This window comes from Onychostruthus taczanowskii, unplaced genomic scaffold, assembly GCF_017590055.1.
Source record: "Onychostruthus taczanowskii isolate IOZ18803 unplaced genomic scaffold, ASM1759005v1 scaffold25, whole genome shotgun sequence".
Taxonomy (NCBI): Eukaryota; Metazoa; Chordata; class Aves; order Passeriformes; family Passeridae; genus Onychostruthus; species Onychostruthus taczanowskii.
The window spans coordinates 9,355,144-9,369,495 of NW_024499796.1; the positions used below are offsets into that span (position 1 = coordinate 9,355,144).

The following is a 14,352-nucleotide window of genomic DNA, read 5'->3' on the forward strand; positions in this document are numbered from 1 at the left end:
ACTGTAAGACCTGAATGGTAACTGAGAATGAGACAAGTGTTCTAGAGACAGGAGCGACTCCTTCGGGCTCTGAGGCCTCTCCTGCTCTCCTCTGAGCTCACTTACGCTGCTCCTATTTTAAGGCTAGGGTAGGTATTTAATCTTTGCTGTTCAAGCAACTCCCTGCTGTCTGACTTTAGTGCTACTGTGCAGCTTTGTTCCCTCATTGCTTCAGGTTCCATGTGCAAACCGTGTCATTCCTGTGCTGCAGTAAGAGCTTTGCTAAAGGAAAACCGCCTCGCTCCAGTACTTTTGCAGTTCAGGAAACAATCAGCTTCCTAAGTTTTCAATCCTTGGGAGCTGCAGTTATTTTTGAGTGGAGTGCTGGCCAGTCCCCAGCAGCAGCCTGGCTGCCCTCCCCTCTCCCTAGAGCTGGCCTGGAGTCACAAGTCCGGGAGGACTCTCAGACCTGGGACATGACCCAGCCCTTCATTGCAGTGCCTACCCCGGTATGATGGCCAAAGGGGAAAGGCCAAGTCGAGACACAACAGAGTGCACTTCTCTCAGTTCATTAATAACACTTGTAGCTTTAACAGCCTTCATGACTCAGATGGAAACCTTTTTCCTGTGTCTGACTTTAAAAGCAGGTTGCCACATTATCAGCTGCATATTAATTATTCTCAAGTTACTCCAGTTGAGATGCTTTTTTAAAAGACTATGTCCAAATATAATTTTTTGAAATTAAAGCAGTTTCCTTGTGCACACACTCACTGGATTTTCCTTTAGCAAAGCAAGTTTACTGAACGCTGTGCTGCCGCAATAGTTGAACCCAGTTTTACCGAGTTCAAAAGCTCTTAATTTTTAAAATTGCTTTATGTAATTCTGCTGCTAATTTATAGCTTCACCCAAGTGAACAGTACAGCTGTGGGGTCTTGGCTTCATGCAGCAGCTCTTCTTGGACTGAGCCCTGGTTTGAGATCTGAGTTAAGTGCTGAGCCCCAAAAGGCAGGAGTGCTCTGTGCCCTGCTCAGCCAGCACAGTGCCTTTGGCTCGATGAAGGGTGCTGAGACAGCAGTGTCCTGCATTTGTCACTGCCCCTCGTGCTTGGCACCCAGCCTGCACAAAGCCCCCCTTTACTGCTGCAGAGCGAAGAGCTCCTGCATGAACCCAAATCCCAGGGCTGCAGCCTCCCTGCCTGTGCGAGCCCCGCGCCGTCAGTGTGAGAAGCTGCCCGCTGCCTTTGCCATGGGCCTGCTCTAACCTGCATTTCCCCTGTGAAATGCCAGACTCTGCTAACAGCCCACTCTCTGCACCTGCCAGCGACCTGCCCGCCCCGCGGACCCGGCATCGCCCCTGGCGCCGCGGAGAAGACGGAAGAGGAGGTGTCGGCGAGCGGGGTTGTCTGATACGGGTTTGCAGCTATAGTCTGATACGAGGAGAGGGGCGTGAGGGGTTTGGGGGAAACCCTGGCAAGGGCAAACCCTACGAGGTAACGTGCCACGTGTGTTTTCTCCTCCTGTGTCTGTCCCTGCACGCTCAGTACCAGCAGGACCTGGTGGTGCTGCAGGACAAGCTCCGCATCTCCAACAAGAAGCTGGAGGAATACGAGACTCGCTTCAAATGCCAGGAGGAGACCACGCAGAAGCTGGTGCTGGAGTACCAGGCCAGGCTGGAGGAGAGCGAGGAGCGGCTCCGCAGGCAGCAGGAGGATAAGGAGATCCAGATGAAGGGCATCATCAGCAGGTACAGGGAGATGGGAGTGCTGGGGGTGGCAGTAAGGCAGGGCAGCCTGGCTGGCATTAGAGCTCACCCCTTCCCAGGAGAATTAAGGTTCCTTGGAGGTGCAGGCAGGTTTCACATATGGGTTTTCCCTTCAGTGTTACCTGGGACAAGGAAAACCCTAATGTTTTCCTGATTAACAAGGGCAGAACTTCAGGAGGGGAGAGCTTGGAGGGTCTGGCAGGCTTGTTCTGTTCATATAGCTATGGATCTCATCACCATCCCTTACCTGTAACTCTAGATCCCTTTCTCCCACCCAGTGGAAAGTGGTTTACATTTGTCCAAGACTGTTTCAGTGCAGCAGTTTCACCTTTACATGAGCCAAGCCCACTTAGTGCTTTCAGTCAGCCCTCACCCCTGGGTCAGCCTTCACTGTGCTGTCAGTTCAGCTTTGGGGCACTCTGCTAGAAGGAGCTCCAGGGAAGAGTAAGAGCCAAGAAAAAAAGCTTGGTTTGTGGGTAGGAGGAGGCAGAGTGTGAGGGTAATACCTGGGTTTAGCAGAGCCCAGCCAATGTAATTTTTTCTTGTGTGCTCGGCTCCCAGACTGATGTCAGTTGAGGAGGAGTTAAAGAAGGACCACGCTGAAATGCAGGCTGCTGTGGATTCCAAGCAGAAGATTATTGATGCACAGGTGAGTGCCCCGTGCCAAAGGCTGCTGCAGTTTTCAGGGTGGGTTTGCCCAACACGCAGTCCCCAGCTGCAGCAGGACACAGTGACTGTCACAGCTGTGTCAGCCTTGGAGTGAGGCACGGAGGGTGTGGGGTGGCACCCACAGCTTAGTGAAAGGATCACATCCCCTGGAGCATTGCTTGGTGCTTCAGAGGGTGTGGGGTGGCAGTCTGGGGAGGGATTGTGCCCACAGCTTAGTGAAAGGATCACATCCCCTGGAGCATTGCTTGGTGCTTCATGTGCCACTAATGCCTGGATCGTCAGAACAGGACCTGGGCACAAGGAACACACAGCCTGCCCACAGCCAAGACAACATGTTTTTGCAGTCTTTAGGTTGTGATTTGCAGGATTGGGAAGCTCAGTTGCTGCAGTCAGTTACACTGGAAGAGGGGCATCACATGATAGATGCAAAACACTGTGCCTGGAAAAGATAATATGAAAATACAGCCCATAATCTTTTAGTTTGTCTAACAGAGACCACCATGTCCTCACCAACCAGGCCTCCCTACAACTTGTAGCTTAGAAGTGGTAGGATATTCTGGCCTTACACTTAACAACCCTATTGATCACTACTCAGGACTAATTCACTGTACAGCTAATTAAAAAGGAGACAATAGTAACTTTGTAAAAAAACCCCCAGATTTTCTGGGGAGGAATTTGTTCAAAGCTGCTAAATCATCCATCCTGTTCTGTTCCATGCTCCAGCAGAGCCAAGCAGACCCAGGGTGTCCCTAAAATGTCATTGGTGGTACCTGCAGCCTCCCAGCAGCTCTGGGACCTTCTTCTGTCCCTTGCACCTCGTGGGGTACATGTGAGATTCTGACCATGCCCCTGCATGCTCTCTGCTGTTCTCTTTTGGTCACCTCAGGCTGTACACGTGTTGGACATGTTCATTGCTGGACTTTCAGAGTTACACACAAGCAGCTGTGTGTCTGCTGTGCCCCTGAGCTGGTTCTGTTCCTCTGCTCGTGATAGTCACAGGAAGATGACACTTGTTCAGTGTCACAAAGAACAGGAGTGGTAGAATCAGGCTGCAACATGGAAGCTCTTGCTCCCATCCTTTCAATGCTGTAATCGGTGAGAGCTGCCATCAAAGACAGCCTGGGAGGCTACAAGTCATTTAAACTATTAATTTATACTAATTAAATACTGACAGGAATAACTACCTTGGGAGAGTTTCAGTTTAGAAATTGAACCCTACCATCTTTTGTAACAGCTGAGTTAGAACAAACAGTATAGTGTATAACTGAATAATTAGAGCAACTGTGTTACCTCCATTTTCATCAGGATCCTAAAATAAATGTAGCTCACATTGCACAGGCAGGGGATATTTGTAGCCCTGCAGTTTTCAAAAAGTGCTGTGTAGTACTTAAAAACCCCTCACGTAGGCATGCCAAAGAGAAACGTCCTGGTGCAAAAGGCCTCTGGGTCCCTTCTTGGGCTGACATCCCAGAGGGACAGGGCTCGTGCCTTTCCACTGACCGTGCCCTCTACCCCTTTGCTTGCAGGAGAAACGCATCGCTTCCCTGGATGCTGCCAACGCACGGCTAATGAGTGCCCTTACTCAGCTGAAAGAGAGGTACAGCATGCAGACACGTAATGGGATCTCCCCCACAAACCCAACTAAATTGCAGATTACAGAGAATGGAGAATTCAGAAACAGCAGTAATTGTTAACGCGCGGAGGGCGCTGCCGCAGGAGAGGCCTGGCCGGAGGGACCGTGCACAGCAGGCGTGAGCCGCGGCTTCAGAGAACGGCTGCTCCCCGAGCACCAGCTCCTTACTGCGGACGGCGCCGACTGACCCTGCTGGGAGATGTCCTGCCAGCACTTTGAGGGACGGGAATGTCGAGTGTGAGATGAGTGGCATAAGGAAATAACATATATTTGAGAATCGCTGTCGCTGTTGGATTTGAGTCAGTGTTTAATGTTTAAACAAAAGTAACCTTTTCCTTCTAAACTGCCCAAAGGATATGCCTCACCCCTCCCAGCAAGGAGTAACGTCCTTGTCATTGCAGTAAGCGAAATAAAGGGAGCTGGGCAGAGCCTGCAGCAGGCAGGGGCCCAGTAAGTCCAGTTCAAGTGTGCTGCTGGATGTAGCGTCCGAGGGGCGGCAGCAAAGCCTGGCCGGCTCCTCCTGTGACTCCCCCCGGAGCACAGCCCTCCCATAGTGAACCCCAGCAGAGCCCAGCATCCTTCCTGGGGGCTTTTGTGAGGCCGCTGACTTTTACAGCATCCGCAGGGCATTTATGCAGCTAATTAGTGTTTAATTAACTCCGCCCATCCAGGGAGCACAGTGCAGATGGAAGGTCAGGGTGGTGTGGTGGCCAAAGGGGTGCTGTGTGGGGAGCCCCGGTGGCAGGGGGGCAGGATTGGTGCTGCTGGGGGTCCCTGGGCAGCCCAGGGGCACAGAGCAAGGCCAAGGCTCTGGCACAGGAGTGGAGGGAGGAGCTGGCGCCTGGTGAATGGCAACTCGATTCCTCTGGACAGCTTCTGCTCTCTCACAAATAAAGGGGAAGAGTTTTGTAAGCAATAGCCCCAGGCACTGTCCCACGCACACTTCCTGCCACAGAATAAAGTGAATGTTGCCTGAGCTTGGTCCCTGAGCTGTGATTGAGGGACAGGGGCTGGATTTGCTGGTGCCTGTTGTGGTAGAGGGGGAGCGAGGGGGCTACGTGGAGTGGCAGCTTCCTGCTTGATCAAGGGTTCATTGTGGGGATGGAATGCTCTGTGCTGAGAGTTTTACTATTTCTGGGGAGAAAAACAGACAAAGAAACAAGAAAAAGCCCTGAAGAACCATGAAGATCGGTAATTGTATTTCTTTTCTTTCACAGTATGCATTAGAAAAAAAAAGATCCCATTTTCTGGAATACTGTCCTCTTTAAATTGGGAATGAGCACTGCATGGAAATTAACCGGCTTGAAGAATGTAAAACATGGTCATAAGGGAGTAACCACCAAGAACAGCAGCCACCACCGAAAGGCCCCTTGTCAGGAGCACTGTGCAGGCATAAGCCAGGATTAGACTTTCCCAGCTTCGGCACAGACCCGTTGTGCTCGGCGGAGGGGCGCCCCTTCACGGGGGCTGTGCCGCCGACCTGCCGCCACGGTGTGTTTGTGGCTTTGTGGTTCTTGCAGTTAGCCCTTCGCAAGTCCCACTCTCAGAGCAGGTCCCTCGTACCGAGAGCCAGAGGTTTCTCTGAGATACGGACAGTGTACAGTGTACAGGACATCTGCCTATGCTCCCTCTAAAGGTTAACACACTGCTCAACGCCTGTCCTAGCTCCTCCTGCCATGTGTAAATGTACAGCCCAAGGGACTAGGACGTTCCCTGAGCTCTGCTCTGCTTAGGTACCGTCTCCAGCCTCACACTTCCCAGGCTGCCTGAGCAGGACACTTTGCCAGTAAGCTCTGCATTGCCGTGCTGCCCCACAGCCATAAAGCTCCTTAACAGCATTCTTCCTCATGCAATCGTTTGCAAAATTTAAGATGCTCTTTTTCCTACACGTTTTTCTGGTCCCTGGAAGCCCTGGGCCAAGCCCAGGAGGAGCGAACGTGTTGCACTGAGGTCTCCACACCCCACCACCACCTGCCGAGGGGTGCAGCACACAGCAGACCCCAAACGGAGCTCCTCAGAGCAATGTCATAACTCAGTACTTATGGCAAGTACAGTCACCTTTGAATTTTGGAGACTAGCACAGATGGCTTTGAAGAACCTCACAAATCTGACAAGGTTACAACTGGAGAAAGACCCAGACAGGTTAGGAAAATACAGGGTACTGTGAACCGTTGGGTACGTAGATTTACACCTGCCACTGTCTCAGAATCAAATACATAAGAACCCTGCAAAAAAGACTATTTTAAATGCTTTTGCCCTAAGATGCCTGTTTAGAGCCGATTGTTTTGAATTCTAAGTATTTATGTTGCGAGAGACTGGAGTTTTTCAAGACAGAAGTGACATAGAGGAATGGAAACGCTAACAGGGCATGGGGCGGGCGCCCCAGCAGCGACGTTTCCATTCATACATGGAAGTAATTTTGGGATGCAGTCAGTGCTCTCCGTAAGAGCTGGAAAAAGAAACACCCACAAGCCAATTGTTTAGTGCTGAAGCTAAGCACAGTACATCTTAATCTTCTCCTCAACCACAAGCCAAGGCACTGCTCCCTCCCCACCCTGATCTGTCACAAACTCCTGGTTACCCTCAAACTTGCAATACTGAACACATTGTTCTGCTGAAATAGCAGGAATGCTTAAATTCTTCCACAGCCAGTCATTAAAATCTTAAAAGTTCCAGTGCCAACACCTTCTGGAGTTGATGCTTAGTTTCCCGAGCCAGTACTAAAAGAAATTTAAATCAGGATGAAGTCTCGTTACATAGAGATTCCCCCCTGTTTTTCCCTGTTTCCTTTTCCTGCAACTGTCAACAACTGGACCTAACCATGACTCTCCCCTAAAAAGGTTTGGGGGCAGGTGTTGAGGCCCAGGCTCAGTTCTGTTCCTTCAGTTTGTGTTTCTGTTATTTATAAGCTGTACATTTCTCTGTGTGTGTGCGTGTGTGTGTGTGAGTGCAGGAGCCCCACGTGTTCCCTGCCATGGCCTCGGAGCTGGTGGCTGGCACAGCAATACCTGGATCCCGAGAGGTGCTGCAGCACCAGAGCAAACCACCACTGTCCCCAAGGTTTTGTGATCGGCTCCATTTCCTTCCTGGTTCTTGCGCTTTCTACAGTAAGAGGCTGTTCTAGTGCAAACTCGTCAAAGTGTAAACAAAGCAAAAACACTCCAATTTTTATCTTAATACAAGTCTTAATATTTTTTTGTAAATGTTCTCAGTGTTTACTGTACCGTATCTATCTCACTAACAGTTGTATATAGTAACTTACTTCTGGTGCTGCTTATTCGGTCGGGATTTGGCTGTATCTCACTGCTGTGTTGGAGAGGTGGGCTCGGGCTGCCAAATCCGCATCCAGACCCATGTTCTGATTCCAGCCTCCTCCCTCGGGGATCTGAGGGAAGGGAGCAAGGCCATGGATCCAGATTTGTGGTGGGCCCACCTCAAAGATTCTGTTTTTAGAGTTTTGATTTGGGGTTTTGTTAAACTGTAGTGAACGCTCCTGAAAAAATGAGCGGTTTTGTGTGAAGGGAGATGAGAGACTGACCAGTGTCCCAAGGTCTCTGCAGACTGTAAGTATCATCATTTTGGACAGGGATTATGGCTTCAGTGCCAAAAGATGGGAGGGACCCCAGTCCTTCCCCATGCCAACTAATACTACAGTGTAGTCACCAGCCCCTTTTGCACCAGTTTAAGCAAATCCTGCCGCCATCCAAAGAGTCTGGTGTCACTTTGCATTGTCATTTGAGTCTGGTTGGTTTTGTTTTCTGCTTTTGCAGCTGTAAAGCACTGATTGCACTGTGAGAACACGTGGAACCCTCTGGTCTGGGAGCCAGTCCCAGAGGTTGCTGCAAGGTTGCAGGACACAGGTTCTGCTACTATGAATACTCCTAAAGGGCAAAGGGACTTGCTGGACCTCAGTGAGGTGTCACAGGCTCTCCTAGGAAAGCAATCAGCAAGGAATCAATCATTCCCAAAGTTCAGATAGCTCATAAGCTTTTTCCTGTTCCTAATGTCTACACCCAGATGCAATAGAAAATGTGCTGAGGTCTGTTCTGTGATGGACAAGGAGAGGATTTCCAGTCACAGATGGCAGATGCATTGATGTGTTCAGCCAGGGCAGGCACAGGCTGTGGCCCAGGGGTCTGATCTCCGAGGGGCTCATTGCCCCCAGCAATCCCAGGGCAGGGGGAGCAGCCCTGGGGTGAGGCCTTTCTGAGCAGCCTGTGACCAGTGGGCCCAGCAGCTCCACCAGGGTCCCTGCCCTGTCCTTCACACAGCTTTGCCTGGACAGCACAAAGCAAAAGTCCAAAGGGAACACCTGTGACACCGTTCCTAGGTGGACGCTCCGTCCTTCCCACCTGCAGTGACTGCTGGGGTCGCTTCCTCCCAAAGGTTTGCGTTCAAAGCAATCCAGGCCTCCAGGCTGGCCAGGACTGGGACCTGGTGTGGGGCAGAGCCACGGCCTCATGGCCACCAGGAGCTCCCTGCAGTGGCCACAGGAAGGGACAGTCCCTGCTCAGACAGTGGCACCCGCCCTGCTCTGACCCCACACGGACACACTGCTGCCTTTTCCTTCTGCCCCGTGGGGGAGCGGGAGGACAACAGCAGCATGAGAGCACGCAGCTCGTGGGCTTTCCAAACCAAATCCAATGCTGAGGGCGTTGCACAACATCCAGAAACAGCCATGCTTCTGAAAAGGGTGTCACATTCAAGCATTGACTTTCACAGATCACCTGAGCTGTGACATTGCTGTAAATGCCATGTGGCTCTGCATCAGCTACCAGTACCCCAGAGTGCAGCCTCCATGTTCACATATTCCTTTATCATACATCACTGTGTCTTAAGATATACCTCTCTCTGTATATCTGCTTAGGCTGATACTTGTTCCTGATAAGCAGTCGCTATGTTTTATATCCTCTTATAAAGAAAAACAAATCTTTTTTTGTAAGTATGTTTAAAAAACAAAAATGCAAAGTGGAAGTGTTTGCTGAATCTCCTTCAGCTCCTTTTAAACTATGTAATAATGTACAGAGAAAGTTGTTGGTGTTCAAAGAAATGATGTGGCTGTGCAATTTATGTACATTTGCAATTAGAAATATTAAAGATTTATTTAGATATTTTACATAAGTGCTCCAGCACCTCTACTCAGTCATTTCCAGCTTTTAGAGCATCCTGGCACATGTCACATGCACACACAAACGTGTCTTATCTGCCTCCCCAGAGAGATCATTGAAATTTGCTCCCAGTAGAATTTTAGCCCTGACCTGGCTCCATCACTTTCCCTTTGCTTGCTTGGGGGGTCTGACAGCCAGGCCTGCTCCTGTCCACACCAGTCCTCCTTACAAACCACCTTTCTGCCTCCAGTAAAAGAAAACTTGGTGGAAAGTCATTAAAACCCTGGGCTGCATCAGCACCTCTGCCTCATTAACATAATCATAATTAGCTCCTCCGGGAGAGGTGGAAGACACGCTGGCTGCATTGAAATGAGTCGGGATGTGGAGAGCACCTGTGGCTATTCCTGTGCTCAGCAGTGCTGGAGCTGGGCTGGGCACTGGGCCGGGTCAACGCTCCTCCTGTTCCTGTCAAGAACCAACCCCTGCCCAGTGGAAGCCAAAACCCACCCAGGCCAAAATCCTCTCAGGGCTCTGCCATCCCCCTAAACTCTGTTGATTTTGAAGGCTGAGAGAAAAATGCAGCCCTGGAAACACACAGCACCTCTGAAAACGCTGCAAGGAGGGATTAGTCAAAACCACCTTGACTTGAATAAAACCTCCTTAGCGGCTGCTCGGCTTCATTAGAGCAGAGCTGAATTCTGAGCCGAAAACACCCAGAACGTCTCTGTGCTCTTGACGGCTCTCAGCATCTGCGGCTCCGCAGCCCGGCTGCAGCCGCTCCCAGCGGGCCCTGGCAGACGGGCAGGGCTGGGAGGAGCGAGACTCGGAATTGCAGATCAGCAGCCAGAACAGCCACGGGAATACGGGGCTGGGAGGCTGGGGAGCGCAGATGTGTTTGCTTGAGGTTTTTAATCTGGAGAGTCATTTTAGCACAAGACTCATCAGCAATAATGATGTTCCAGTAATTGCACCCTTACAAGTACAGGGTTTGTTCTGAGTTCAGTAAGTGAGAGTCACTGGCCCGTGAGCTGCTCCTGGTGCCAGGCAGCACCTCAGGCAAGGCTGAGGGGGTGCAGCCGTGATCCCACACCACTGTCCCAACAAAGCCCAGCAGCAACTGGCAGATGTCAGAACTGGGCATCTTCAAAATGCAAGAATCCTACCCATCACAATGAGGACGAAGCAGCAGCCAGAACAGTGGCCACTGAGGAAGTGACAGCATTAAGCCAACACTTGCCAAGCTGCGGCTGGAAGAGCACTGAAGAGCCTGTTTGTTTTTTCAGTGGGAGGAAGGCAGGGAGGTGCAGAGATGAGGCTCATACCTAGGAGGGAAGGGACAGGAACAGCTTTGTTGGCTCCTCCAATAACAGTCTCTAATCTGCTCCTGACAAGCATCTTTCCCTCACAGTTTCCCAAGCCCTTCACAAGCAGTCAGCTCCCACTCCATTGCAGTGGGTGAATGTCAGCATCCTTATTTTTACAACAGGGACATGCAGTAGGAGCACAACTTTCCCAGGGCCTCCCAAAAGCCAAACAGCTGATTTTCCTTCCGCCCCCACCACCTTCTGCACGCAGCCATCCCACGCCAAGGCAGCCCAGGCTCCTGAGCAAACATCCTCTGGAGAAGTAATTCAAAGCCAGGCAGTAAACAAACCTCCAAAGCCTCGGCCCCAGAGACAGGAGCGCAGCCGCTCCCTGCCGGAGAGTCAATAACAACAGGAGAGCAGAAAGGAAGGAGCTGGAAGAACAAGAGTCATTAGTGGAAACTTGTTGTTTGTGCTAATTAGATCATTATCTGGAAACTGCTATTGATGTTGCTATTTTAGCTCCTGCTGCTGTTCACAACTTTATTTTATCCATGTCTATTGGCTGCCCACGCTCGTCCACATCCTGCAGAAAGGGCCGGCAGTGCCGCCCACAGCCAGGCCAGGATGGAGATGGTTTGTGTCCTGTGCCAGGCAGCACCACCTTCCCCACCGTCACCTCAGCAGCGTCCTGAGACACTCAGGAAAAATGTTTCCCAGCTTGCCACAATGTGCCCTGTGCTGTTATTGATCTTTGACAGACAGTGGATCATGTTACTTGGTTATTAAGTGAAAGGAAGAGAGAGAAGGACTTGGACACGTGTAGGATTTCTGCCATTTCCAACCTGACAGCCAGCACAGCCCCTCAACACATAAATGATATTGATGCAGGCCCCGTACATGATCAAATTTCCCCATTGGTGGTATGAGCCATAATTGAATAACCTCAACCATTTGATTTTTGTGCTACATCATCAAGCAGTGAAGCCTGAACAACACAGCTCCCAAGTTGATTGACTTTGATTTATTACAGTCACTAACTATTCTTCCCCCTGAAAGCCACGGTCCCTCCTCACCCCGAGTGAGGAGAGCTGGGTGCTGGGGGACCTGGGCTGATGGGACAACAAACATGAGGCTCAAGACTCAGCAAACCACAAATCAGGGAGCTGGTTTGCCTCCAACACTCACATTCTCCCTTCCTCCTGCTCGTTCACCAATGTATCTGAACCTGACCTGCAGAAGGGCTTTTGTATTTCCACTGATGAGGCAAAGGAAGAGGGAAAATTGCATCACATCACCACAACAGGCTTTCAATTTTGTCTTTTACTGCAATTTCATACCACTTTCACACTACACCTGCAGTAAATTCAGCAATGACACAAGTGAACTTAATTCTGCCATCAGAACTGCAAAAAACCATTCCTCTCCCACAGAGGCAATTGAGGCAGAGGGCAGGGGACATGATGTAGGGACACTGCCCCCTTCCCGGGCCACTCCTGAGCACACGGATGTGCCACATGTCCCCTGGCACTCAGGTTGGTGACAACAGGCAGGCACTGTGCCGTCCCGCGCAGCCAGGAGCACTCACTCCCGCCCCCTGACACTTGCTGCATCTGGGACAGCGGTGAGGAACGGGAATACCGGGAAGCGCCAGCAGCAGGCGGAGGTGCGGAGCCGGGCTGCCTTCAGCCGTGCCGCTGAGCCCGCCCGCGCTCCCTCGCTGAGCGCTGCTTAACACACTGCCACACCCCGCCCGCTGCACTGCGAACAGAAACGCGCTCGAATAAATCACCTCTAAGTTAAAAGCAGCCATTAGCTATTAGCAAACACCGCAGGCCTGTGGGCCAGGGTAATTCAATGTGATATGCTTGGGCATGCAAGGTAATAGGTTCCAGCTGAATACCATGTGATACCATCACTTCAATGGGAGGTTAAATGAGGCTGAGACAGAGACCAGATGGATTTATCTGGGTAGTGCTGATGATTTTGTGTGTGTGTGTGTGCTTAAGGTGAAGTGAAGGTAAGTAAGGCAGAAATAATCGGAGAGAAAAGCACGAGCTGGGCTGCGTGCGGTTGGGGAAGGGATAGCGGGAGCTTGGGACCTCATCCTGCTGAACAAACCAAGCGAGCCGGAGGATGCTCTCAAGGCAGTACAGATGGAAACAGCCAGAGAAAAATAAATACTTTATCAATTTCCCCTTATGGAGGAACAACCAGAGGGCAGAGCGAGACAAGTCGAGCGTAGCTGGGCAGATGTAGACACCTCACTGCTATTTCAGCAGGAATTTGGAGCAAACACCATCTCTCATCCAGCCAGGACAAAGCAGCGGGCAAAGGGACAGAGCCAGCGTGCTCTCTCAGGCTGAGGTGTGGCAGCAGTGCCTGTCAGTGTGGCCAAAGGAGGGGCAGCTCCATGAGCTGAGTCAGCACCTAAGAAAATCAAGTGCTCAGCTTCTGCTTGGAGCAGTTCTTGCTCAGGTGGGCAACAAGGAGCTGCAGGATCCCTGCGAGGCACAGCCAGGTGTCTGCAGAGGCAGCAGGACCTCTGAGAAAGCAGAGGAAATCCCTCCCTGGGAGGGTGGGCAGGCTCTGCCATAGGGTGCCCAGAGAAGCTGTGGCTGCCCCTGAATCCCTGGAAATGTCCAAGGCCAGGCTGGACGGGGCTTGGAGAAACCTGGGATAGAGGAAGGTGTCCTTACCCGTGCACAGAGTGTGATGAGAGTGCCCCACACCGAAGGTTCCAGTAAACCTCCACGACGACAGAGACGGGAGGTGGAACAAAGCACAAAGCGCAGCATGTACCAGCTCCTTGACACTCATCACCACGGGCCACTGACAGGGCTCAGTCCGGCGCAATGAGGGGAAACCCTGGACATTGCTATGGAAACGCCTCACTTCACCCCGGGTGTGCCCCAAAAACCCGCGCGGCTCCGCGACCCCGGCCGCCCCTTCCCTCACGGCCCCTTCCCGCCCTCACGGCTCTGTCGCCAGGAAGGTTCTGGAAACGCCGGGCTCTGCCCGCGCCCGGGATCCTCCCGGGGACATTTTCCTGGGCAGGGCTCTCCCGGATGCCCATGGGGCTCCATCGGGAGGATCTGACCGAGGAGTAGCCCCACGGTTCGGCTCCGTGAAACCGAAGGGCATCCCAGGCACCGGACGCCATCCCCTCCCTGCAGAAGGGCGGGGCGGGGCGGGCCTGCTCTCATTTTCCAACAAGCCCAGCACCGCCTCTGGGGATTCCCACGTAAAGTAGACACGGCCCAGTCACCCCAAATCCCCGCCTGACCGAACACCCAGGACAAGGAAGGGTGTACCTGCCCCGCCAGGCTCGGTCCGGAGCGGGAAGAGATCCCTCCTCATGGCCGGGGCTCCACACGCCGTCACCGTCCCCGGGGCGGCGGCCGAGCCCTCCTGAGGGCCCTGAGGGCTCAGCCCGTAACCAGGACACCCTGCCCGCGCTGAGGGCACCAGCCGGGTGCAGGTGGGCTGGAGTCTCCCAGCTGGTCATAAACTCAGTAATGAGCCAGCACCTGCCCTGCCCTTCCCTTTAAGGTGCGCGGCAGGCTTTAAGGATCGCTGTGGGGTCTGTCCAGCGCTCCAGAACTTTCCGCAGGGATGGCGTGTGTGGGACTGGAAAGCGCCACAGGTGTGTGGCAGGCCGGTGGATCGCTGTGGGGTCTGTCCAGCGCTCCAGAACTTTCCGCAGGGATGGCGTGTGTGGGACTGGACAAGGAGTGCCCAGAGCCCAGGGCAGGTTTTTGGTGCCTTACCTGCAACAGCCTGATGCAGAGAAAAAACACAAATGCAACAAGGAATCACTGAGCAAGTCTGGGCACATTCAGGCTGCACACAAGCCTGCAGGGAAAAGGGTTAAAATTCTGGACTCGCCTCAGATTTT

General features: G+C 52.2%; 1 protein-coding gene across 9 annotated transcripts in view; it reads left to right on the plus strand.

Moving 5' to 3' along the window:
* The window catches only part of LOC121337134 (DAB2 interacting protein), a 158,563-nt gene extending 151,318 nt beyond the window's left edge, over positions 1–7,245 (plus strand). For all 9 annotated transcript variants that reach the window (XM_041407005.1, XM_041407007.1, XM_041407002.1 and 6 more), the window contains 3 exons: positions 1,520–1,722; positions 2,302–2,389; positions 3,936–7,245. In XM_041407005.1, coding sequence (XP_041262939.1) covers positions 1,520–1,722; positions 2,302–2,389; positions 3,936–4,103 — 459 coding nt within the window. In that variant the 3' untranslated portion in view covers positions 4,104–7,245. The remainder of the gene's footprint in view (positions 1–1,519; positions 1,723–2,301; positions 2,390–3,935) is intronic.
* Positions 7,246–14,352: the final 7,107 nt, after the last annotated feature.